Source organism: Rattus norvegicus, chromosome 10, assembly GCF_036323735.1.
Source record: "Rattus norvegicus strain BN/NHsdMcwi chromosome 10, GRCr8, whole genome shotgun sequence".
NCBI classification, from domain to species: Eukaryota; Metazoa; Chordata; class Mammalia; order Rodentia; family Muridae; genus Rattus; species Rattus norvegicus.
This window is the reverse complement of record NC_086028.1, coordinates 100,298,912-100,323,225: the sequence shown is the minus strand read 5'-3', so window position 1 is coordinate 100,323,225 and position 24,314 is coordinate 100,298,912. Positions and strand designations below refer to the sequence as shown.

Below are 24,314 nucleotides of genomic sequence, written 5' to 3'. Positions count from 1 at the left end.
TTTTAGAATTTGCTAATGGGAAGGGAGTGCCAGGTATCCCCATTTTAATTTCTGATTGTGCCCCATCTTCTGCATGTCCCTGAGCAGGTGGCTAATCCCGATAAAGCCAGGGAATGGGGACCCTCAGCAGGGCAGAGAGTAGAAAGGATTGTCCAGCTTTACAATCTGAGCGGTTTAGACCTTGTCAGGCGGCCGGGGGCGGGGCGGGCACACTCACCTTTATGGGACAGAAGGATCTCTGACAGGTTCTCACTGCTGTCTGGGGAAGAGTTGATCTGGCTGCCCAGGCTGTCCTGTGGTGGGGCCTACGGGTAAGTTGTTTGGAGAGGGGAAGGCCTTGAAGACATCCGGGACTCCACACTACAGAGGCTGTGTGGCCAGCCTCATGAGGTGCTAGGCATTTTGGAAGGATTCAACCCACTGCTGGGCACCCAGAGCTCACCTCCTGGGTCACTAGGCTGCCCACCTGGATGGGAGGCGGAGTAGGTACAGAGGAGCTCTTCACCTGCCAGGCCCTGGGACTGGCTTTGAACATGTGGTAGGAGTCGCTGCAGTTGGCAGAGGAACGGGAGGAGGCAGCTGTTGGCCAGGCTAGTCACACCAAAGTCCACCCCCACCCCAGAGAAAAACCTGTTGGTGCCAAGGGAGGGAGAACCCACAAATCCTGGCTGCAGACCCACGTCACAGCTTCGTGTGCCTCTAGCTTCATCTCCCTTCCCCCAGCCCTTGGCTCGGGGGTGGGGGGGGTGGGGGGGGGAGAGCTGACATCCCTCAGGCAGAGAGTCTCACCTGTCTGTGCCAAGTGGGGGTAGGGTGTTGTTTTGGGGGCACTGGGCCTCAGAACTCAGTGTCTTCACGCTCTCCAGGTCAGAGTCCGGGGTCAGTGTGGTCCCTGCTGGAGTGATTTTGGGCAAGGAGCTGTCCTGTGTGTATGGTGGGAAGGGAGAGGGGCAAAGACAAGAGCGAACAGTCAGAAGACCAGGCCTTGAGCCACGTAACAGCACAGAGCCATAAGGGCTATAAGATGGAGGTGAGGGTGGGGTGGAAGGACACTGGGCTTGTGCTCTGCATCCCCAGCAAGCAGGAGACAGACCATTAGGCAGTCTCAGTGCCCTGGTCCTTTAGAGCATCCATTGTTTCCTTGATATTTAGAATTAAGTCATTCGGGGTTGGGGATTTAGCTCAGTGGTAGAGCGCTTGCCTAGCAAGCTCAAGGCCCTGGGTTCGGTCCCCAGCTCCGAAAAAAAGAAAAGAAAAAAAAAAAGAATTAAGCCATTCATCCATCTATCCATTTATTGTTTGAGATAGAATCCTGTCGTACAGTAATGGCTGATCTTTCAATCCTCCTGCCTCAGCCTCCCAAGTGTTGGGATTAAGTAATTGTGAAGTCTCAGAGAGCAGTCCTGACCTTGTGACCCTAGGTTGGGAAAATAGCCAGGCCAGGAAGTACTGCCCAGGAATGGGGGAACCTCATCCAGGCTTGGGAAGGTGGGGAGGGAGGGAAGGGAGGCGGGAGGGGGAAGGGGGAAGGGGAGAAGAGGGGAGGAGAAGAGAGGAGAGAGGGCGCAATTCCTCTTGGAACTTGGCTGGATTGGTGGGATTCCCCACATGAATTTAGGTCGGCCTACCCACGAGCCTACCCACGAGCCCACCTGCAGGGCCCTGGAGGCCACACGGTCCATGATGGTGGCCCGCTCCAGGCTGCCCTCTTCCAGCTCCCGAAGGTAGACTTCGTAGAGTTCCTCCAGGTGCCGGGGAATCTCCAGATTGTAGTCTGTCCGGGGTAAGGGGGGGATGAGGGCTCGGCATGGGCCTTCAGCCCCAGCGACAACGCCCCAGGCCTGCGAGGTCGGTGGGGCCCTACCGTCGATGATCTGCCGCTGGCCCTGGATGATCTCGTCGCAGAGGCTGCGGTGCTGCTCCAGGCGGCGCACGGCCTCGCGGCGGTGGCGCAGGGCGCTGTCGCGGAGCAGAGCGTGCGACTGCATCTCGGTGTTTTCCACCTCCAGTTCGTGCACGCGGCACAGCAGGCTGAGCACCTCGCGCTGCTCCTCGGAGCCGATGCGGCGCGGCAGCGTCTCTTCCAGGCGCCGGCCACGCGCGCGCAGCTCCCGACAGCGCTGCTCCAGAGCCAGCTGCGGGAGGGCAGCAAGGGTCAGCACCAGACCAGTCCCACCAGTCCAGACAGCCACTGGTCTCAGGCCTTCTGGCTGGTACTCCAAGCCCAGGCTAGCCTTCTAAGATTATTCTGGGTCTTGCAAGTCGTCGGTGCCCTTGTGCCCACTTGACTCACCCATGCCCTGTGACGTCCCTATTCCAACTCAGAAGGTAAACATCTGTTGTTATATTGATCACCATGCTCTTGCTTTATGCCAAGCATTAGTTTAACTGTCTCCAGCGACCCCTTTTGGGTATCATCACGGCTGCTCCCATTTTAGAGATGAGAAATATGAAGTACCCTGAGGTGTAGCGACTTGGACACCCAAGATTTGTGGCTTGAGCTCTGGGTTTCCCTCTTCCCCAGCCCTCTGCCCCCAAGCCCCGTACACCTTCTCCTTGCGCAGCTTCTTCTGTTCGCCCACCAGGGCAGCGATGTTTTCCCGGGCTGAGGCCACCTCGGGTGGCTCCAGGTTATCTGGCTCATCTCCTGTGTCTGAGTCCTTCTCACTGTCTTCTTTGGTGTAGGACTCCTTCCTTCGCTCCTCCCGCCACTTGAGAGCCCGGCGTGACTTCTCATGCTCCCAGCTGCCAGCATTCCCCACCAAGAGACACAGGATTCAGCTCAGCTCACCTGTGCTTCTAAGCTCCAGGCTCCCCCATGCCAAACCTGAACCTGGGTGGGTCTAAAGGGTCCCAGGATAGGGGCGAGCATACCTGGCGATGGTGAGTAGGTGACGGGAGGTGTCAATCTGGACTTCCATGGCCTGGTTCTCCAGCTCCAGCAGGCGCCGTCGCACATCCATCTGCTCGTGGAAGGCGCTGATGAGTTGCTCCCGAAGCTGCCCCATCTCCGCCTGCTCTTCCTGCCCGCTGTGTAGCTGTACCTCAGCTGCGGAGGGGGAGTGGCGTGAGCAGAGGGGCCGCCAGCTCGGACCCGCCTGAGGCTCTGTTCCCTCAGTTTCTTCCCGGACCAGTGCTTCTCCTTTCCAACTTCTCAGATTCCTCTTCTCCCACACCCACCTCCCACAGTGCATCTTCCCGACTCTGGTTCTTCTCTGAGAACCGAGATTCTGCTCGCCCTCACAGTATCTTTGTGTCAACTAACAAGGATTTTTCTCTGCCATCTTTTAGAATGCCTGTTTCTCTGACATCTTTTAGAAAACCGTCATGGCGGCGAGCACGCACGCCTCAGTGGGTGGCGAGCCTTCTACAGCCCGACAGGGGAGCCCCCATATAATATCCTCATGCCATCCCACCCCATCTCTGCAAAGCAAACAGTGTAGTCCCATTTTACAGGGGAAGGCTCCAAGATAACTAGCTCAAGGCCACTCAGCCAAGAGGAGCCAGGGTTAATGCTGCCTGGCCCTATAACCTCATACAGACACTTAAGAGAGGGCTGCTGAGACCAGTTCAGGCCCCCAGTTCAGGCCCATCTGCATACCTTGGATATGACGGATGTCACCCCTGTCCAGTTTGCCCCGGGCCTGGCCCCGCCCAGCCTGCTGGTCGATCTTGCACTTGAGTCTCTGGATCTCGCCTCTCAGGTCGGCGATGATGCTGGTGTACTGAGCGATGTGGTAGGAGACATTGAGCAGGTTCTGCTTCACCTGGAGGGAGCCCGGGATGAGGTATGAAGGGGTACAGTCACCCCAAGAGTCGGGACTTCCTTTCTCTTTTCTTCCATTTCCCCTTTAAGAAATGTATTTGTTTTATTTGCATGGGTATTTTGCTTCCATGCATGCACAACTGATGCGTGCGTGCCTGGTGCCATAGGCTTTCTAGAACTGGAGTTACAGACCAGTTGTGAGCTGCCACATGGGTGCTGGGAATTGAGCCCAGGTCCTCTGGAAGAACAGCCAGTGCTCCTAACTGCTTCTCCCATTTTTTTTCCCTTTGCCAGTTTTTTTTTTTTTTTCCAAGAGCTGAGGACCAACCCAGGACTTTGTGCTTGCTAGGCAAGCGCTCTACCACTGAGCTAAATCCCCAACCCCTGCCAGTTCTTTTCAACAACAGTAATGGTCTCCTCCTTGCCTCCATCTGTAACATCTGTATGGCTCTGTTGGATCCTAAAGTTCTGCCCCTACCCACTGGCTCCCTTCTTCACCTGGTTTTCTAAGATTCTTGCTAAGATTCTAAGGTCTTGCTAAGATCCTTTTCTTTTTCTTTTTTCCAGATTCTTATCTTTTATTTTTATTTTATGTGTCTGCGCGTGTGTCTGTGTGGGGAGTATGCACCTATGACTGTGGGTGCCAGGAGGAGGTATAAGATCCCCCTGGAACTGGAGCTACAGGCATTTGTGCCTGATGTGGGTGCTGGGATCTGAACTCAGGTCCTCTGGAAGAGCAGCAAGAACTCTGAACCATTAACCATCATTCTAGCCCCATGATATCCTTCCCCCTGTTTATACCGTTTCTGTATGAGTGTCCTGTTTTAGTTAGGCAAGCCTCCTGGTCTCCCCATACCCACCACAGACAGCCCATCCTTACTTCTTTCCCTGGCTTGCCTCGGCTTCCTACTGTTAGCATCAATTAAAAACTAATCTCCTTAAGAAGAAAAATAGGGTCTCACGTGGCCCAAGTTAGCTTTGAACCCGTTGTGTAACTAAGGATGACCTTGATCTCTTAATTCCCCTGCCTCTGTCTCTGCTTCTGAATGTTGGGCTGCAGTGTTCTCTACCCTGGCAGGATAAACTGCCTCTGACTAACTAGTCACGATCATGCAGCCTGTCCCCCTGAAGAGCCTGGTAGCTGCAGGGCAGTGTTGGAGGAGTTGTAGACATTGAAAGAAAGCTCACTGCACACCACTTCAAAGTTAGCCATCCCCACCCCCACACACAAACACACAAAGGCTAAGACTTTCTTACCAGAGAACATGAGGTCCATTATGAACTCGGAAACCAGGCAGGCTCAGTGCTCAGGCTAAGACTTTCTTACCAGAGAACATGAGGTCCATTATGAACTCGGAAACCAGGCAGGCTCAGCGCTCCCGCCTCTGGCCTATCCTCTACTAGCTGTGAAGTCACTTTATGTCCCCAAGGTCCCTCATCCTAAACTGTATGGTAGGGAGACTGTAACTCCTGCCTGGTTCTGAGGTCAGATGGGACATCGTTAAGGCAGCCTTTGATGGCCACTGTGGTGATGACACACTTTGGACACACCGAAGACTGGGTAAACCTCTTAAGAGGAAGAGACAGGAGAGGGATGGGTGGGGGGAAACGAGCCTGGACCAAGAGGCAGAAGAGAGCCTTCGGGAGCTAAGGGCTCCAGGCAGGCAGGCAGCTTCTGGGAATGCAGGGAAAGGGCTTGGAGTGATGTCAGTCTGGGTAAGGAGGTCACTGCTGGAAGAGTGGAGCGGCTGGCAAGGATCCTCTCTGGACCTCAAATCTCAGTCCAGGAGGGTGTGTCTAGGGGGTAGTCCAAGGGCCCTCACCCGAGTCCTAATATTCTTGGCTCGACCGGCGTAGGTCAGGGTGTTCCGGGACTCTTCAAAGGCAGTGCTCGCTGGACTGATGTGGGCAATCATCACGGTGCGGCTGTTTCCCCCTAGCGAGTCCTGGTGAGGACAGGGAGCTGGTTAGCTGGAGGACACCCTCCCCAGAGGTTCCCCAAGGCTGTTTACCACACCCTGGGTGCACACACATGTATACACATGCACATACGCATGCACATACACTCACAGTCACAGACATGCGAGTACACACACACACGCACACACTCGCACAACATGTACACACACAATGCACACATGCACACCCCCGCCCACACACATACACTCATACAACATAAACACGTGCATACAGTGGTGATCATTTCCATATAACTCCACTTCCCTGGCTTGTGGATGCAATCTTCATGGCAGGCCGATACAAGACCCACAGGCCTCTGCTGGGGTCTTGATTTAGTGCTTATAAATGTAAGCCTACAGGGAGATTCCTTAGCCTGTCTGTGCCTCCGTTTCCTTGTCTGTAACTGTAACCTTCCTAACTCACAGACACACTGGGAGACTTTAGGGCTGGGGAGAATCCCTTGAACCCAGCAAAGTCTGGGCGCCCATTGATTCCCATGTCTACAACTGAAGGCCACGGGTGGCTCCGCCATGAGTAACTGGCTCCAAGCAAGGAGCAGCTCCAGAGGCCACAGGGCTGACCACCACAAAGCCCCAAATCTAGGTGAGTCTTGGTTCTCTTTGACTGGCTCACAGCTCCGGAAGGCAGTCTGACACAGCCTGTGTTTGTTTTTCCCCACCCGTGCTTTTGGTTACAGTTGCCAGAAACACAGAGAACTTCTGTCTGCAATCAAATTTCAGATTCACAGCAAAGGGACTGGTTTAGTTAAGGTCGTCTCAACTCTTCTTGCGTGAGACATTCGTCTGAAATCCAAGTGGGGGTAGCTGAGCTTTGTCTGGGTGTGGCCCGGCAGGCCTGCTCTTAACCACAGAGCTCAGGCCTAGCTTGCTCTGGTACCTTCAGGAGCCGGGTGAGTTTGCTGTCCCGGTAGTTGATGTATTTATTACCGCCCTTGTCACTCAGCGCGTTGATGCAGTTGCCCAGGGCCAGCAGAGAGCGGTTGATGTGGGCTCCTTCCTTCATGCGCTGCCCCCGGTTCTGCGTCTGGGTAGATGGCAAGGGGTATCACTATAGCCCAGGAGGTTAACCCACCGGAGCCTCATTCAGCCACACCCCTCCCCGAAACTCCTCCCCATCCTGGAGACATCCTGCCTTCCCAACTGCCCTATCTCGTTAGCCTCTCCTGAGGTCCCTCCTCCTCTGAAAGCTAACCTTAACCGGAGGGCCATCACCCTTGCATAGCCCCACCCCACCCTATTGCTTGCCTCTGGGAAGCCATGCCCCCTCCCCACCCCGTTGTGCCCACTGATCAGGCCTTACCTGGGAGGCACGCTCGGAGCCAGCCAGATCAATCATGAACAGGCGGCCCTGCCGCACCTCCTGGAGGATGTTCTTGACCCGGTTGCGCTGGCGCACAGCCACCTGGAGCACAGCGTGGGAGCGGGAGGAAGTCTGATTGGCAGCTGTGGGCTCTTGTGTCCTCTGCCGGTTCCCCTTCATCAGCAGCTGCATGATCTGGGAAGGGGAGACGGATATGACTGGTGAGGACCCTGTAGAGAGCAGCCTGGGCTTGGCGCGAGAGGTCCAGCCTATTAGCCTCCCAGCGTGGGCTAAGGGGTCCGGGCAGTTCTCTGCAAGCAGGTCTCTCTGTAAATAGAGAGGCTCTGAGATCTGGCTCTTTACTAGGATGATTATGTTAGGGCATGATGGGGGGGGTGTGACCTCTTGCCACCATTCAGGGTATCTCTGTCCTAGTGGTACCCTGGCCTTGGTCCCTTGTTCTGCTCCCCTCAGAGTGATTGTCCTGCCCGTGGTTCCTAGCCAGTTGCTGGCGACTTGCCTCCTTGGCATTGATGGTGGACACTTCGGTGATCCCGGCCACCTGGATCACCCCCTTGGAGTCTTCCCTCAGCTCCAGGTACCCCAGGGCCGGGTTCAGTAGGTCCCGGATCATTTCATTGTAGATCTGATGGGACAGTGCGAGAGGAGGAGGGAGATGAACGATAAGAGGTCCGGGCCTGGAGCAGGACCTCGTGCTTCTGTTTGCTGGACCCCAGGCGGTGTGAGAGAAGTCCTAACTCGGGGAAGTGCTACCGTTACAGGATGATAGAGGTTTCAAAGCCAACATTGCAGGAGGCTTCAGGATCATCTGGGGCTCTCTCCACAGAGAGGCCAGTCCTGGGCAGGACATGTGGACCTGATCTATGCAGGAGCTTTGGCCAGAAGGGGGAACTCAGAATGTTGCTAGGCAACCATCCCCCCACCCTACCACCCCCTGCTTCCACTCCCTCCCCCAACCTGCTTTAAACCAAGCCCAGCTGGCTGAGTCAAGACCCGCTTGCTGCTCCCTCACTACTCTTTCTGAGGCATCGCCCTGGAGATAATCAGCTCCCAGAGGAGCCAGATGGAGGCTGGCTGGCTGGCTTAGATAAGCCCCGGCTCACCCCTGACCTCTCAACCCATCAAATCCAGAATGGGTTGATGTTTGCTTAAGGAATGGGCTCATAGGAGGGGTGCTTTCAGAGGATGGTACCCAAACTGCTACTGTGGCACGCAATGCCACATTAGAGCCACAGGCTCCCAAGTCTGTGGCCTAAGTTCTCTGTGTTTCAAAAAAATTTATTTATTTATTTATTTATTTATTTATTTATTTATTTATTTATTTTTGAGACAGGGTTCAAAAAATAAATTTATTTATTTATTTATTCATTTATTTATTTATTTATTTTTGAGACAGGGTTCTCTGTGTAGCCCTGGCTGTCCTGGAAATTGCTCTGTAGACCAGGCTGGCCTTGAACTAAAAAAATCCAGCTGCCTCTGCCCCCTGAGTTCTGGGAGTAAAGGCGTGTGCCACCATGCCTGGCTCTCAAGTCTCAGTTTTTATCAAGTGAGGCTAATGCTATATGTGTGGGTTGTGGGACAGCCATGTGGAGCTGCCCAGGGACTGCCAGTGACTGGCTCTAGGGAGGTGGACCACCCTGTCCTATGTACCTCCTACCCAAGCCCGGTGTGGACTTGCCTCCAGGTAGGACATGGATACCTCATATTCCATGTCATTGCTGGTCTCCTCGATGGCCCGGAACAGGTCATTGAGGGTCCGAACATAGATGCCTGGCTCGTGGTCAGTGCCCAGCATGGTGTAGGTCTTCCCACAGCCTGGATAAGGCAGACTGATGGTGAGCAGGGCAGGGGCCGGGGATGAAGCCTTATTGGGAAAGTGTTCTGGCAACCCTGAGCTGCCCTTGAGGCTGCTCCCCCGACCCCCGTCCCATAGCTGAGGAATGGGGTCTTTGGGGGAGAAGGGTCCTGGGTGAGGCAAGGTTTGCCTCATTCCCTCTACCCCTGACCATCTTCGGGCCAGGCTGGTTCTCTGATCTCCCAGGGGAGACAAGAAGGGTGCTGTAGTTCTTGCCTACGTCTGGGCTTCCCCCTCACCTGTAGGGCCATAGGCAAACACGGTGGCGTTGTACCCTGAGATGACACCCTCGATGAGGCTCTTGGTGGTGGCCTGATACACCATCTCCTGCAGGGAAGAGGGAAGGGACTTGTTAGAGGTCTGAGAGATGGATAGGACAAGGCATCAGTGCCTACAGGCCGTTTCTCGCAGAGAACAGATGGAGTGTCTGTCCCTGGAGCCCTAAGCCAGAGAGGTAAGAGGGTGTGGAAAGTGGAGGAAGGTACTCTCTGCTTACACCCCTCAGGGGGGACACCAGCCTGCAAAGAGGGCTCAGGACACCTGAGAAGCCTCCTCTACAGCTGGCTCCCCTACCACACTCCCTGCTCTGAGGGTGCAGTCAGCTCTTAGAAACATCTGAGCATCCGGAAGATAAGCAAGATAGGATCCCTAGGAGGGTGTCGGATTTTCTTGCGTCTGCCCGCCGCCTGCCCTCCCCTCACCAGATGGGCTGCGCGGTTCTCCTCCCCAGGCCCCTATAGGCCAGCTGTGGGGGTGTCTCATGTAGCTGCTCTATGCAAAGTGGGATTTGAGTGTTAACTAACCAAGCGTGCTTCTGCAGGAGGCCCTCTGTGTGGCCCTGCAGTTGTATGGGCAAGCTGTCACGTGATGCCGGGCCATGCAGAAGCGCAGGAGGGAGGCATTGCAGGCAAACCGTTCACAAATGGGCAAGGCTCTGGGAAGTGGGTGCTTGAGCAAGTGTTGGAGAAGAGTGAGCAGGTCCCCTGAGGACTGTCCTTGCAGGGCGAAGTGTGGAGAGGTTTTGTTTTCCTGTGTTCCCAGACCACATTCTCCCCTTACCTGGGTAGCAGTGAAGTCAAAGGCCACGTCAAAGAGGTATGACTTCTCCCGGGACCGGTGTGCCCGCAGAATGTCATCAGGGTCCTCCATCGGGTCCATAAGAACCACCATCTGCAAATGTACCCGAGAAGGGAGACCACAGTCACACGGAGTTCCTACAGCATGTAGACCTCTCCCAGCACTATCTGGGCTTGGGAGATAAAACCTCTCTGATGATGAGTGACTAGCAGCAGAGAACTCTCTCTCCCTCTCTCTCTCTCTCTCTCTCTCTCTCTGTGTGTGTGTGTGTGGGGGGGGGGCGGCTAACAGTGAACCTCGGATCCAAGGTCTCTTCCCTTAACCACAGTACCACCCTCATGCTGTCTTTCCCAGGAGAGGGATGGCCACACATCTTTTGTGGCAAGGTCTTGAGATCTGTTTTGCCCACTCCCACCTCCACGTCCACCACAGCCTCGCTTCGTCCCATTTCAGTGACGGTGAAGTGCTGCGGGGTCCTGCCTGACACATGAGGAATTTCAAGCTAAACTCTAGCCTGTGGAGGGTCAGATCTCAGAACCCAGGACCCTGACCCCAAACCAGAAGGCTCTTAACTGCATCTCTGCAGCCCCGGGGCCCTCAAGACCCTGCCTGGCCCTCCACGCCCAGCCTCTAGTCCGATGCAGAACAAGGCAGGCCGAGAGCTGCTGACAGTTGGGTGACTCGTGTGAAAAAAGCAGGTGGGCTTAGGTCCCTCCTATAAGAACTTAATACAACCCCACATTCCTAGCCAAGACCTGGGGTTAGAGAGTCCGCAGGACCTGAAGCTGGTGTTCCACCCCTGTGGGGTGAGGTCAGCTGTACTCTGAATGTGTCCACACACATACATTAAGGTGTGGAACAGGCTGGTTGGGCCCCTCCCCTGTTTTAAGAATAGTCACTGAGCCCACTTCATTCTGCCCAGGTGCTCCCCACCCCCCGCTCCCGTATTGAGCTTTGCCAAGAGAGCTCTGAGTGGGAACATGGAACAAGTGGCTGGGTCCTTGCTGGGTTCCTGGTCTAGAACAGGATGCAAGATGGGAACCTCGGAAAACACTCAGCTACTCCTGGGGCAGAGTCTGAGTTTCAGAGAGGACCAAGGCACACTAGGGATGCACTTTGAATCCTAGCCCTGCCTCTCATTCTCGGGGTGGCCCCATCCCTCCATGGGGACCTGCCTGAGCCTCAGTCTCCTCCCCAGTGGAAGAAATGGTGCTGTAATCTCCCTCAGGGCTATGAAGAGCCCAGGGGAACAGTGTGCAACACATGCTGAGTCCTCTTTCAAGGAGTCATGAAGAGGAAGAGTAGGCGTGGAGGCAGGAGAAGGGACTTCACCAACTGCCCTCACCCCAAGACTCTGCTATCAAATGTATCATGGCAAGAACAAGCAGAGGACAGGCGGAGTGGCAACATCTGAGGCTCCCTTGCACAAGGTAGTTGGCCCTGAGAGGCACAGTTCTCCAGACACCAGGCTCTGCCAGACAGCCCAGGGAAATAAGCCGTCCCATGATCCTTACCTAATGAGATGGGGCTGCTCCCAGGGGCCAGATGGTGGCCTTAGATCCTCTACCAGGGAGGGGAAGGACAAGGAGGGCGGCTTCACTCCCCGTGCACGCTGCTGTTCACTCCTGGGGCACACTAACGCTACATCTTGGGGCACACTGACAAGCACTGTTTCTTTGTTCTGGTTTCTTTTCCTTCAAGACAGGGTCTTGCTCTGTAGCCCTGCTAGCTTTGGGCTTAGAGCAGTCCTCCTCGTCCCTCAGCCTGGGATTACAGGCATGCACCATCACACCCAGTCAATACCAGTTCTTTTTTTTTTTTTTTGGTTCTTTTTTTCGGAGCTGGGGACCGAACCCAGGGCCTTGCGCTTCCTAGGTAAGCGCTCTACCACTGAGCTAAATCCCCAGTCCCTCAATACCAGTTCTTAACTGAGCCCTTCAACATGGATTTCTCATTATTACTCTCAGACAGGGCGGTCAGAGCCTAGCATCTAGTTGCTTAAAAATGGTAGAGCTGGATGGACTTGGCTCTCAGGCTGGTACCTGCTCACCTCACCCTCTGAGCCCTCCCTAACAGACCCTGCTCCCTCTGTTGTCACAGGGGCTTGTGGGTGCTTTAACACCCCAAGCTCCCACCCGCCGCTGTTCACATTAGCCCTGTGTGCTCATTTGGCCTTAGGGAATGACACAGTACACATGCGTAAGCTGGGTCCTCATAGAGGACCAAGAGGAAGGCAGAGACAGTAGCTGTGCCCCACCTTCACCACTCCCAGGGATCAGCAGGAGAGCCAGGACTTGTTCCAAAGGACTTGTGAATAGGCCAGGCATGGAAAGGCATCAGCAAGCAACAGAGGCTGGTCGTGAAGGTGAGGTGGCAGGACAACAGCTTACATGCTCAACTAAACTCAGGAGCTTGGGAGGGTCTCAGTGGGTTCCTTTGAGTCTCCCAGTCAGGACTAAAGATTTAGGAGGACCAGGGCCTTGGGATTCTAGCAGATTTGTCTCCACGTTTCATGTCTGTCCTAGGATCAGCACCTCCCTTCCTCCACCCAATACTTGGAGCAGGCTTGCACCTAGGCTTCCTGCATCCACCTCACCCCAGACAGCAGCAACCACCCTCCCCCCCTTTGTGGTTCTCCAGGGTTGGGTGTCTCCTCAGGAGACAGAAGTTTTTGTCAATCAGATGGGGCTTCAGGTGAGCTGGCTAGAGGGAAGGGTCACAGACAGGCTGGGTGCTTGAGTGGTGGTCCTGTGCAGGGAAAAGCCACCAACTCTGCCTGCCCACCCCAAAAGCTAGCAGCCACTGTGATCTCAGTGTACACTGTTGCCTAGGAGGTCACCTATCCTTAGTCACTGGCCTCTCCTCAGGGAATCAGCCCTAAAGTCCTCCAAGCCTTCTGTAGGGTTTAAGCCCTATCCCAGGCTGTCATCAGCCTGAGCCTGCTCAGATTTCAGACCTAGATGAAGACAAAACCTGGCCCCATGGGCTCTGGCGTGGGTTCCTGAGGGCTGCAACAGGAGCGGGCCAGCTAGAACAACTCTCATTTTGAGTAATGGGGTTCCTGTGGGCAAGGAGCCTCAAGGGGCTTTGGTGAAGGGGGTGAACAGCATGTATTGTCACCTACTCTAACAGATGGCCTTTATATGACTTTCAGGCATTGCCAAGTCCACCTGGACACCCAGTTTCTTTGATGACCAAATGCTCCCGCATCAAAGCACCAAATGTCATCCCACATGCCACCATCCCACTTAATGAGGGCTTTGTCTGGGATCCATCTGTCAGGACCCCGGATTATCAATGTTGTTTCTGACTGTCACAGTGCACAAGGGAGCCCTTGTGCCCCTTGACCAGGTAAACCATCGCTGAGCCAGAAAGGATTGGGAAGGAAGCCTGGGATGCCACGGAGATTGGCTTGGGGTATTCAGGACAGTGCAATTCATCTGTGAAGCACCTACAATGTGCCCCATACATGGGAAAGGCCTTAGAGAAATAGGAGAATGAGGCCTGGTGTCTTGCTTTCTGACACACTCAGATTCATAACCAGGGGAGAGCTGGTGTACGGAGGAGAGATCCCCAGATACAGCCCTGCTGGCACAGGAAGGCAACCTGGAAGAGACGACCTTGGTAAAGTGTCTTCAAGGTTGAGCAGGAGGCAGCCAAGAAAGGTGGGGCAGAAGAACATTCAAGAGAAAAACATGAGCAAGAAGGCCAGGAGGTAAAAGGCCGGACATGGTCTCTGGTCTCTAGGAAGAAATTCAGGTTGGAAAGAAAGCCTGCAGTTGTGGACTGGAGAGATGGCTCAGTGGTTAAGAGCACTGACTGCTCTTCCAGAGGTCCTGAGTTCAATTCCCAGCAACCACAGGGTGGCTCACAACCCTCTGTAATGGGATCCAATGACCTCTTCTGGCCTGCAGGCATGCACGCAGGCAAATCACTATTACATAAGAAAGCCTGCAGTTTTGCTTTGGTACTGCTTCCTGGGTATCCTCACACGGTAGACCCAGGCCCTGCTGTAAGCTCGTGATGACCCTGGCTTTGGAACCCTCTGAATGCCACCCTGGCTGATGGTACACAACACAGGTCCAAGGACATTTGCTCAATACAGCTGCCTTTAGGGGCAGTTTGGGATGTCCAGGCACCAGGCTAAAGGCTTTTTTGGTCTTCTCTCTCTCTCTCTCTCTCTCTCTCTCTCTCTCTCTCTCTCTTTCAAGATAGGGTTTCTCTGTGTAGTACTGTGGAACTCACTATGTAGACCAGGATGGCCTTGAACTCAAGAGATCTACCTGCCTCTTCCTTTTAAATGGTGAGATTAAAGGCATGTGCCACCATGCTGGCCTGGCTAGCCCATGCTGGCCTGGCTAGCCCAGACTGGCCTCAGACTCACTATGTAGCCGAAGATGACCTTTGTTTCTGAGTGCTAAGATTGTAAGAGTGTGTCGCCACACCCAGTTTTATACAGTGTCGGGGAATCGAACTCAGAGCTTCATGCATGACAGACAAGCAGTCTACCAACTGAGCTGCACCCCCAGCCTGACACGTCTGATGTCTTAAGGGTCCATCTTACTCTTACTATGACCTCACCCTTATGTAAGTAACGACATTCATGAGTAGGCATGTCCAAAAAAGCCCCTGTTTAGGGTCCTGGGATTAGAGGACTTGGGGTGGAGATGGGAGACACAATTAAACCCCCAGTGGGTGAGCACTTGCTCCAGGCAGCTATCTGAACAGTCACTCACCGGAAGCAGCAGGCATGGGTGGGCTGAGGGTGAGGGATCTGGGTCCCGGAACCAAACCACCTTGCATCTAACCAACCAGTGCCCTGTGTAAAGAGCACAGTTCTATGTATTGTGAGTCCCCTCCACGGCCCAGCTGTGATGGACACCTAATCATAAAGACCCACAGCGCCAAACCGATGGTTGTGCTGTGTGATCCATGAAGGAGGCAGAGTTGGGAGGAGCATGGCAAGTTCTAAGTCAACCTGGTCTAGGCAGGGTGACTCTGGCTGAAACAAACAACAGAACCACTTTTCTGCACAGGTGGAAGGTGGTGTGGAGAGGCAGGGTGGACAGAGCCATCTATAAGCCCATACACAGACTCTTTCTGCAGAGCCGTCTGGCCAGCAAGCCTATGAGACAATAACTGTCATTGAGTCCCTGCAGCCACGTGAACTTCCTTACACATTGCAAACTCATGCACCACCCAAGGCACCATCCTCACTCAAGGCGGCTCCCCTGCCTCAGAGAACTGGGTGTGGCCATGACCCAAAGTAGGTGTAGCACAGGCATCGGGGACTCCCATAGACATGGCCAGAAAACTTAACAGAAGACACGGGTGGGAGATGGTAAGAGCAGAAGGCAGGCGGCTCGCCAGCCTTCCCTGTCTGTGAAAATCCGTCTGAACTTGAATGGCACTGGCCTACACACCCACATAGCTGCAGGCTCAGCCACCCTGAAGCCCTTGGGACCTGGCAGCTGTGGGTCTCCCCTCCTATGAATTCGCTCTGGCCTGGCTCTTAGGCCAGTACAAAGGTGATCAGGACTTCTAGAGTCGCTCAGAACCTTGAACTACTGCAGAGAAGAGGGGCTTTACCCCGGGGAGAGGCTGTCTAGCCTCTGAGAGGGGTTCCAGCAGGGACCAGGCTCTCTTGATATCTCCTGGGTGAGGAGTGCCTGCACAGACATATCAGGCCTTTCTCCTGCTGAGCTGTGGGGCTTTGATCAACATTGCAGCTTTACTGGGGTTCCTCTGGCTTCTGGTGGTGATGGCACCTAACCCAGTGTCCTATCATTGAGTATTCTTCACTGCCACTGTCTTATGTGTATTGAGCAGGATCCGTGGACCGTAACCCACTGGATGCTGGTAACAGTCTTCCCCCAGCTTTGATGTTGCCAAATGTCCCCTTGAGGGCAAGATGGCCCTGGTGTAAAACCCAACAGCCCCCACTCTTTTCCCCTGGTTTCAAAGCCCGACAGTAAAGATCCCCAAAGATGAGAGAACCTCCTCAAATGGGGCTCGGAGACAAGGGAAGTATGACCTTGAGCTAAGGCATCACGTTGGGAGGGGCATGAGTGGCTCAGTTGGAGGTAAAGGAGGAGGAACAGGAAGAAGCCATGACTCAAAACGCCAGGGTGACTCATCCTCAGTCCAGAGAGCAGGCTCACAGTCACTCCATACCCACAGGTAGAAGAAGCAGGGCCAAACCCCGATTCTGCGTGGCGATCATACCTGAAAGGCTGATTCTGGGGTTTTGTTAATAAGAACATCTGTTGCTGGTCAAATTTCTATCTGTAGACACAGGGACCCCATGAGGCTGAGAGAGAGAAACAGAGAGGAGAGAGAGAGAAACAGAGAGGAGGGGGGGGAGGGAAGGACGGGGAGGGGGAGGGAGGAAGAGGAGGAGAGGGAGAGAGGGGGAGAGGGAGGGAGGAAGGGGGAGGGGGAGAAGGGGAGAAGAGGGAGGGGGAGAGGAGGAGAGGAGGGGGAGAGGGGGAGAGGAGGAGAGGGGAGAGGGGGAAGTTAGGGTTAGGGTTAGGATTAGGGGGAGAGGGGGAGAGAGGGAGAGGGAGGGAGAGGGAGAGGGAGGTGGAGAAGGGGAGAAGAGGGAGGGGGAGAGGGGGAGAGGAGGAGAGGGGGAGAGGGAGGGGGAGAGGGAGAGGGAGAGGGAGAGGGAGAGGGAGAGGGAGAGGGAGAGGGAGAGGGAGAGGGAGAGGGAGAGGGAGAGGGAGAGGGAGAGGGAGAGGGGCTTTCATGCCAAGAAGAGCAGAGCCTACTAGACTCAATGCCTCCAAAGCCCAGCCAGCTGCTGAGGGCACAGTTACATTTGGCTGATGTCCCTGTCAGGACCTCATCTGACTGCGGGACTTTAGGGACCCTGAGGCTCAGGGTGGTGGGAGGTGTGACCTAGAGGTTGTCTAATGTGGTGTCTCTCAGGGAGTCTGCTGAGTCCTTTATCACAGGGCCCCAAGGCACATGCCTTGTAAACCACAAAATCCCCAGGCGCTGCTCAGAATTACATAAAATCTCTGGAGAGGTGGGCCCACAAGTCTGCATTAAGAAGCACTCTCTCTGGGCTAGAGAGATGGCTCAGTGGTTAGGAGCACTAACTGCTCTTCCAGAGGTCCTGAGTTCAAATCCCAGCAACCGCATGGTGGCTTCATAACCATCTGTGATGAGATCTGATGCCTTCTTCTAGTGTGTCTGAAGACAGCTACAGTGTATATAAACATAAATCTCAAAAAAGAAGAAGAAACAACACTCTTCCTTGTACCCACCCATCTGCTAAGTGTAGGAATCCCTGGATACTTGTAGCATTGTGTGTAAGAGCCAAAAAAACAAACAAACAAAAATCAAACAATTCAAATGTCCATGATACCTCTATATTCTAAAGTATTACTTGGTCATGAAAAACAGTGACAAAAAGCTATAATATTCACAAACATTGAAAACAGGATACTAAAAAAAAAAAATGAAGCCAGACATGAAGGACCACAGAGAGAGTTGGATCCAATCACCGCCAACCTGGGCATACAATGGGAATATGGTTAAGCTTGGACTATCCCCTGGTCCTATCCCACTATGCTCAGCTCATGGGGAACGAGGGGGCCTAGGAGCCTCTATCCCCATTGTACTCTAGGCAGCAAGCAGGCTAACTCCAGTTGCACCTCTGGCATCTGTTACCCTATATGACATTTTCTTTCACAATGGCCACCTTTCCTCTCTATAATCCCCTCCATGGCTCTGGGGTATGTAGAGCAAGTGTTTACTCTTCAGTCCTCTGACAGAAAATAGAGACCCAGGGAGTTATTAGCAGCCCGGAGGCACCAAGCCAGGGCATGTCAGGGTTGGGTCACTGGTCCACCCTTGTAGCCATTCTGCTTCATGCTCTGCCCCCCTGCCTTGAACTTCCTTCCCTCATTTGTCCTGGGCCTTTTGTAGGCCTCCTGGAGAGCCCTTGTGTGGCTCCACCAGGCCCCAAAGACAGACAGTTGGACAAGTGCTAATTACAGGATTATATGTATAACTGCTTGGTTTAAATCCTGCAGATAAACAGCCTGGGAGGTTGGGAGGAGGTTTTGGGAGGGGTGGGTGGGCGGAGAAGGCCGTTGTTTATCCTGAGCCCCACCCCTACCTGGGATATTGTCCAGGCCCCTTCTGGTTTCTTGGCTCTTTTGAAGGGTCTGGTTTCGGGATCCACTACACCATAGCTAGTCTTAAGGCGGGAGATCCCACCACACCTCTCCAGGGGGAGACCACTGGGAAGCAGCCACAGGGGACTGCAGAGAGCTCTGGTGTAGAGTTGATATGGCTGCAGACAGGGGTTTACTTAACCCTGGGGCCAGAGGCTACCCCACAGGGCAGTCTTTGAGAGAAGTAACTCCCATGCCCCCTTCCTCTGGGTGGAGGCCATGTTTACTCATTGTGTACTGACCCTCTGACCGAGGCATGAAGATCACTGTCCTGAACCGGATGAGGGCTCTGTGATCCTAGGTCCCTGGAAGCCACTCCTTGTCAAATCCAAGACCCACTTCAATGTTCCCAGAATCTAGACATACATTGACCTGTTCTCTCTCTCTCTCTCTCTCTCTCTCTCTCTCTCTCTCTCTCTCTCTTTCTCTCTCTCTCCTTCTCTCCTTCTCTCCCTCTCTCCCTCTCTTCCTCTCTCCTTCCCTTTCTCCATCATTTTAACTTAATGAGACAGGGTCTCATCATGTAACCCCAGGCTAGACCCACACTTGCTATGTAGTCAAGGATGACCATGAACTTCCGATCCTCCTGCCTCTACCTCTTAAGTGCCAGGAGTGCAGGTCTGTGTCACCATGCCCAGTTTTTGTGGTGATGGGAATTAAATCTAGGTCTCAGTATGAGCTGGGAAAACAGTCTAACAACTTAGCTATTGCCTTGGACTCACACTGGCTTGATGCTTAGGAACTTTGCCCATTGGTATACCCTCTTCAGCTGAGGCTGATTAGAACAAGAGACAAGGAAGTCTCTCCGCCATGTTGATTCTTGGGTTCCTGTGTCCTAAACACCCAGTTGCCAGGGCCTGTGTGCCAATAGACAGCTCACTTGGGCTGTCAACTGGGCCTTTGTTGTAGCCACTCCCAGGCAGCAGTGAGAGGGGCTAGGCCAGGTCCTCCTCTACAAGCCCAGTTTTGAAGTCACTGGGGAGCTTAGGGCAGAGTGCAGGGGGTGGCATGAATAGCCCTGTGCCTATAATGCTTAGACAGCACTCTCAGAGTCTCCGCTGACAAAGGAGCAGCCTGTTGGGCTGGCCCAGCTCTGGCCTGGTGGGAGGTGTAGCTCGCTGGGGGTAGGCCAGAGCCAGGCTAGGAGACACACTCTTTTGCCCTCATACACAGAAGGAACCAGTGTCTGACAGGCGTGGGTCCTGAACAGAGGCTGTTGCCATCACTTCATATTGATCAACCCCCAAGGTGGCCGGGAGCCAGGAGAAGCTGAGAGAGCCACCATTGTCCCAAACTGTGAACCTGATATCCTTAGAACCAGAAATAGGGAGTGGCCTTGTCTAGAAGGAGGTGTCTCCTCCCAAGGGCTTTGACTCTTGTAGTTGGCCCCACTCAGCAGACAACAGCAGCTCCCGGGTACCTCCTTCTCTACAGAAGAGAACCGACATTCACAGAGCCCTTCCTGTGCACCAAGCACTGGGCCAGCCACAAGCAAAGACTTTCCAAAGAAATCCTCTGGTGGGGCTAGGAAGATAGGCCAGCTGGTGAAGCTGATAATCTGAGTTTGATCCCAGAGAGCCACAAGCACATCCCCCAAACATGCACCTGCAAACATGCACCTGCAAACATGCACCTGCAAACATGCACCTGCAAACACATACCTGCAAACATGTAGCAAGGTGTGTGTGTGTGTGTGTGTGTGTGTGTGTGTGTGTGTGTGTGTGTGTATGTTTGCTAGGTTCACCATAGAATAAAAATAAAAGCTAAAGAGAGGGGGTGGGGCTGGTTTGTAAGGATGTAGTTCCATTGTATAGAATATTCGCCTGACATGCACGACACCTTGGATCGAATCTCCAGCATTTCATCCCCCAGAATAATGGTGCTCACCTACAATTTTATCACCCGGGAGGGAAAAGCATGGAGACCAGGCCATTTCTGGCTACATAGTGAGTTGAAGGCCAGCCTGGGTTATACGAGACCCTGCCTCAAACAAACAACATCAAAACTTACAAACCACTGGAAAAGAAGACAGCAGGCCGTGCTCCCCCACTTAAAGACGGGGCTCCTGCTCTGTCTCCATACATTCTCTGCTCCTGCTCACCATGTGGGGTTCTTCCAGACACCTCCATTTTCCCCAAGGGCATTGAGGAAAGGGGCGAAAGGAAGTAAACCGTTTGGGGCTTCCTGAGACCTGGCCGAGGGGCAGCGTCTGCCCACTGTAGCTTCCAGTCCGTGCCTCCTGACGCCACAGCCCATCCCACAGCACAGCCAGGGAGCCCCAGTGAAACAGCTCTGAAGCACAGAGTGTCAGGCTGTCACACCAAGATGCTCCCGTCCCCTGGACCACTCTCGTACTTTGGTCTTGAAGTGCCTACCCGAGCAAACCCAAAACAAGCATTGTGGCCATGTTGGCAAAGAGTTTGGTTGGGGTCCTACCTGTATCACCCTCACCTCACACCTCTTCCCTCTCTTCTTGGGCCACACTAGCTTTCTCTCTGTGATGCAATTGCATCGTGGCCCCATCTCAAGGGCTTTGCACACAGCAAGTCCTTGTGGTTAGAATTTTCCCTCTTGAGTACCTCCCCAAAGATCTCTTTTCTTCATCACCATCACCACCATCATCATCGTCATCACCATCACCACCATCATCATCACCATGGACAGGGTTTCTCTGTGTAGCCCTGGCTGTCCTGGATCTCACTCTATAGACCAGGCTGGCCTCAAACTCAGAGATCTGTCTGTCTCTGCTTCCAGAGTGCTGGGATTAAAGGTGTGTGCCACCGCCACCACCACCACCTGGCAAGAGCTTATTGTCATAATCAACCCCAGTGCCAGTGAAGACAGGCTCTCAATTTGAAGCCCAGGATTGCAGGGGATTCCTGATCCTCCAGCCTCAGTCTCATGAGTACTGAATTACAGACGTGCGCTGCCAGGTTCATCACTCGTCCCCCCCCCCTTTTTTTTTCTTGTGTGTTGGTACGTATGTTTGCATGTACGTGTACACATGGAACCCTAATGCTGATGTTGATGATCATCCTGAATTGCTCTGCAACCTTTCTGAGCACTCTCCCACCGGGCGCGTTGAGGCAAGGTCTCTCAATCAAACCCAGAGCTCATGAATATGACAACTCTTGTCAGCTAGCTCAGTCTGGGAGTTTCCAGTCTCTGCCTTCCAAGGCTGGAGTTACTACAGTTGGGTCAGTACACCCACAAGTATAGCATTTTATGTGGGTTCTGGAGACCCAAACTCCAGCCCTCATGCCCCTGAGGCAAGTGTTTTAACCACTGAGACATCTCCCCAATCCTCCATCACCATCTCTTAAGGGAGCCTAGGCCCAAAACCCTTCTCACTCTCTTAACAACAGAGTCTTTTTTTCTAGCCCTTCTAGGCTGCACATTGTTATATTTGCTTTAATTCTTTGATCAATGCCCTGTCTTCTCTTGCCACAGTAAGCTCCGGCAGCAGAGAGTGTGGGGCCTTTCATGTTGGAGTGTTTTACTAATTCTTGGCACAGCTCCCAGCTTACTGTGGGTTCTTTGTGAATAATTATTGTCTTAGATGCCCTCTCTCATCATGCTCTCATGAAGACCAAGAGAGTAGACAGCGAAGAACTTTGCCAAGCTCACGTGTTCTAGAGGTGGGTTTCCGCTAGACCAGCTAAATGTGTGCTCTGTGGATAGCAGACATACATGGGAACATCTACAGCATGTGGACCAAAATATATTTTATGGTCTGCGCCCCACCCAGGCTCCAAAACCTCTTTGCTTTTCTTGGGCTGATCTAGGAAGTCTTCCCGAGAGAAGAAAACCTCTTGGTGATGCTGTGGACAGCCCACCCAGAGGCTGTCGTGGCGAGACACAGAGTTCTCCATGTCCAGCCAGGCGTGCCAAGCAAGCTGAGCCAGACTCCACCCTGAAGCTTCTGACTGCAGCCCCAAGTACCTGCTCATCCACCTTGTGAGCGATGAGGGTGGCTCCCTCCTCCAACTCAGACACGCTGATAGGCCGGACCCTAAGTGCCACCTGGGAGGAAGATCAGAGCCCTGGGTTAATAGGACCGCACTTGGCCATGGAGAGAGGGATGAGAAGGTCTTTGAATCCTTCCCCAACAGGCTTGTGTTCTCTGGCATTCAACCATCTCCATCTTGGTCCTTAAGATAGGCTGTAGGGCTAGGGCATTGCCTAAGCCAGAGGGCAGCCAGTCCACAGGGTGTCTGGCTGAGTCTGAGTGTCTCTTTTCAAAAGCTTGTATACCTCAGAGGGAGCCCCAAGGGGGAAAACTGTCTACACAGGCTCATCAGTCACATGCCCAAATTAAACACTTGTCACTCCCTTGGGCTGCAATCCGGAGCCTTGGGGACTGAGACTGTCTGCATCTGAGAGTGAGGAAGGGAGGTGGACTGTGGCAGGAATGGCCTGGAAGTGAAGGTGGGACAGGGATCCTCCCCTTGTCCTTCCAACAACTTGTGACCACATCCTAACACTCCCAGGAAGTGTCACCAAGGACTTCTCTGCTCTTTATTTCTTGGCCACTGAGAGATAGTGGGCCTTCACTCTCATTGTCCCACCTCCCAAAAAAACAGAGTCAGCGAGTGGGGAGAATTTCTTCTGCTGAGCAAAAGGAGGTGCCTGCTGGATACTGAGGGGACCAAAAGGACCTCCAGTTCATTTCATCCACACAGCCTGTCAGATTGCCTTTATCAGCCTCCTGGCTGCACCTCCTTGGTGAAAGGAGGGCCTTTGTCTTTACCCTTGAATGACAATGAATATTCTTGGTGCAAACTCTTTCAAAGAGGCCATTCTCACTGCCAGAGAGGGTGCCACCGAGTCTGGCACTGGTTCCTAGGCCTGAATACAAGCTGCCTTTTGCAGATGCAGGTTCCTGGCATTGCTCTATCTGCTGACTACCATCTGCTGGGGTTGAAGGACCATTTCCACAGGTCAAAGATTAAGGCTAAGGGCTGGGAAGAGGGCTGGGAGAGAGAGAGAGGAGAGAGATCTCCACCTATCCCCTAACCTGAGTAGGACCAAAGCTTTCTTCTCCTTGCAGCTACAGCCTCCACCACTGATCGTCAAGAATCTATCTTTGGCCTCTACCTACATTTACTCCCTCCCAGTGCCCATTCATCGAAGGCCAGGAGACCCTGGGACTATCTGAAGTATCTGGAGTCCTGATTCGGACAGAGTCTGGGTGACAGCCCATAACTAACTGCTCCATGCTTGGTGCTGGCTCCCCCTGTTTTGTCTTTCTATATGTGGCTCCATCTCCCTTTAAAGCAAGAACTGGCTGGGTTTAAGCCCTCTGGTTCACTAGAGAAACCAGCTTCCTTCTCAGGCAATAGCCTGAGCTATACCTCTCTTGGGTCTTGACAGAGCTCTAAGCCTTCGCCCAAAGAAGGTTGAACTTGGGCAGGGGTTGCGGGGAGTGGGTGCTAATTTCCCAGCCTCAGGAAGTATCATCCTACCTTCTGGCCACCTAGAACTTGGACCGTTGTTCTGCACAGTCCCAGACTCCCATCTCTTGCTCTCAGTGGTCACCATGTTTGAGGCTGTCAAGTTTCAGGATTGATGGTGGGGAACCAAGCAATAAGGGGTCTCACCATGAGTTGCTGGTCCTTTGAGTCACCGCTGTCCTTCATGATTGCGATAGGCAGAGAGCCTCAGGCCGCGAAAACTGGCATGGCCGAGACGCACCTCCACTGTGGTCACCTCTTCGGGTCGCTCTTCCGCCTCCGCTGCCTGACAACCCGAAACCAACAACGCGCCTGCCGCCCGAGCGCTGACCAGGAGGCGGGGCCAGGAGGGCTCGGCGGGCTCCGCCCCGCCCCCCTGTGCTCCCCCGCCCCCTGTGCTCGCCCCGCCCCCTGCGCTCGGTCCCCTGAACTTGGGTGAGCTGGACGCCTCCACCCAGGATGTCCCCCGGTCCCCTTGCACTACTGTTGCAGCTACTGCTGCTGGTCCTGACGCTTTCTATCAGTACGAGTAGCCCCCAGTCTGAGCGTCCGGAACTCCTCCTGGCCCAGCGGCGTCCGTTTAGTGGCCCCTCCGCACACACCCGTGCCCAGGCTCGCGGCCCCTGGCTGTGTCTTCTGCGCTCCCGACACCCGCCTGGCACGCGACTAGCTGGGCA

General features: G+C 53.9%; 1 protein-coding gene across 4 annotated transcripts in view; it reads right to left on the bottom strand.

The window, feature by feature from the left end:
• The window catches only part of Kif19 (kinesin family member 19), a 26,680-nt gene extending 2,366 nt beyond the window's left edge, over positions 1-24,314 (bottom strand). Inside the window, exons 1-17 of one of the 4 annotated variants that reach the window (XM_039086185.2) lie at positions 23,785-24,314; positions 22,127-22,207; positions 9,981-10,091; positions 9,161-9,248; positions 8,745-8,881; positions 7,566-7,691; positions 7,046-7,240; positions 6,623-6,769; positions 5,590-5,712; positions 3,602-3,767; positions 2,875-3,049; positions 2,550-2,745; positions 1,865-2,135; positions 1,653-1,774; positions 790-923; positions 467-548; positions 218-305 (exon numbers count right to left, since the gene is read on the bottom strand). In XM_039086185.2, the coding sequence (XP_038942113.1) occupies positions 218-305; positions 467-548; positions 790-923; positions 1,653-1,774; positions 1,865-2,135; positions 2,550-2,745; positions 2,875-3,049; positions 3,602-3,767; positions 5,590-5,712; positions 6,623-6,769; positions 7,046-7,240; positions 7,566-7,691; positions 8,745-8,881; positions 9,161-9,248; positions 9,981-10,091; positions 22,127-22,207; positions 23,785-23,823 (2,281 nt within the window). In that variant the 5' untranslated portion in view covers positions 23,824-24,314. Of the gene's footprint in view, positions 1-217; positions 306-442; positions 549-789; positions 924-1,652; positions 1,775-1,864; positions 2,136-2,547; positions 2,746-2,874; positions 3,050-3,601; positions 3,768-5,589; positions 5,713-6,622; positions 6,770-7,045; positions 7,241-7,565; positions 7,692-8,744; positions 8,882-9,160; positions 9,249-9,980; positions 10,092-22,126; positions 22,208-23,784 lie in introns of those variants that run through there. The other 3 variants (XM_039086184.2, NM_001415115.1, XR_005489865.2) reach the window with 3 other exon arrangements.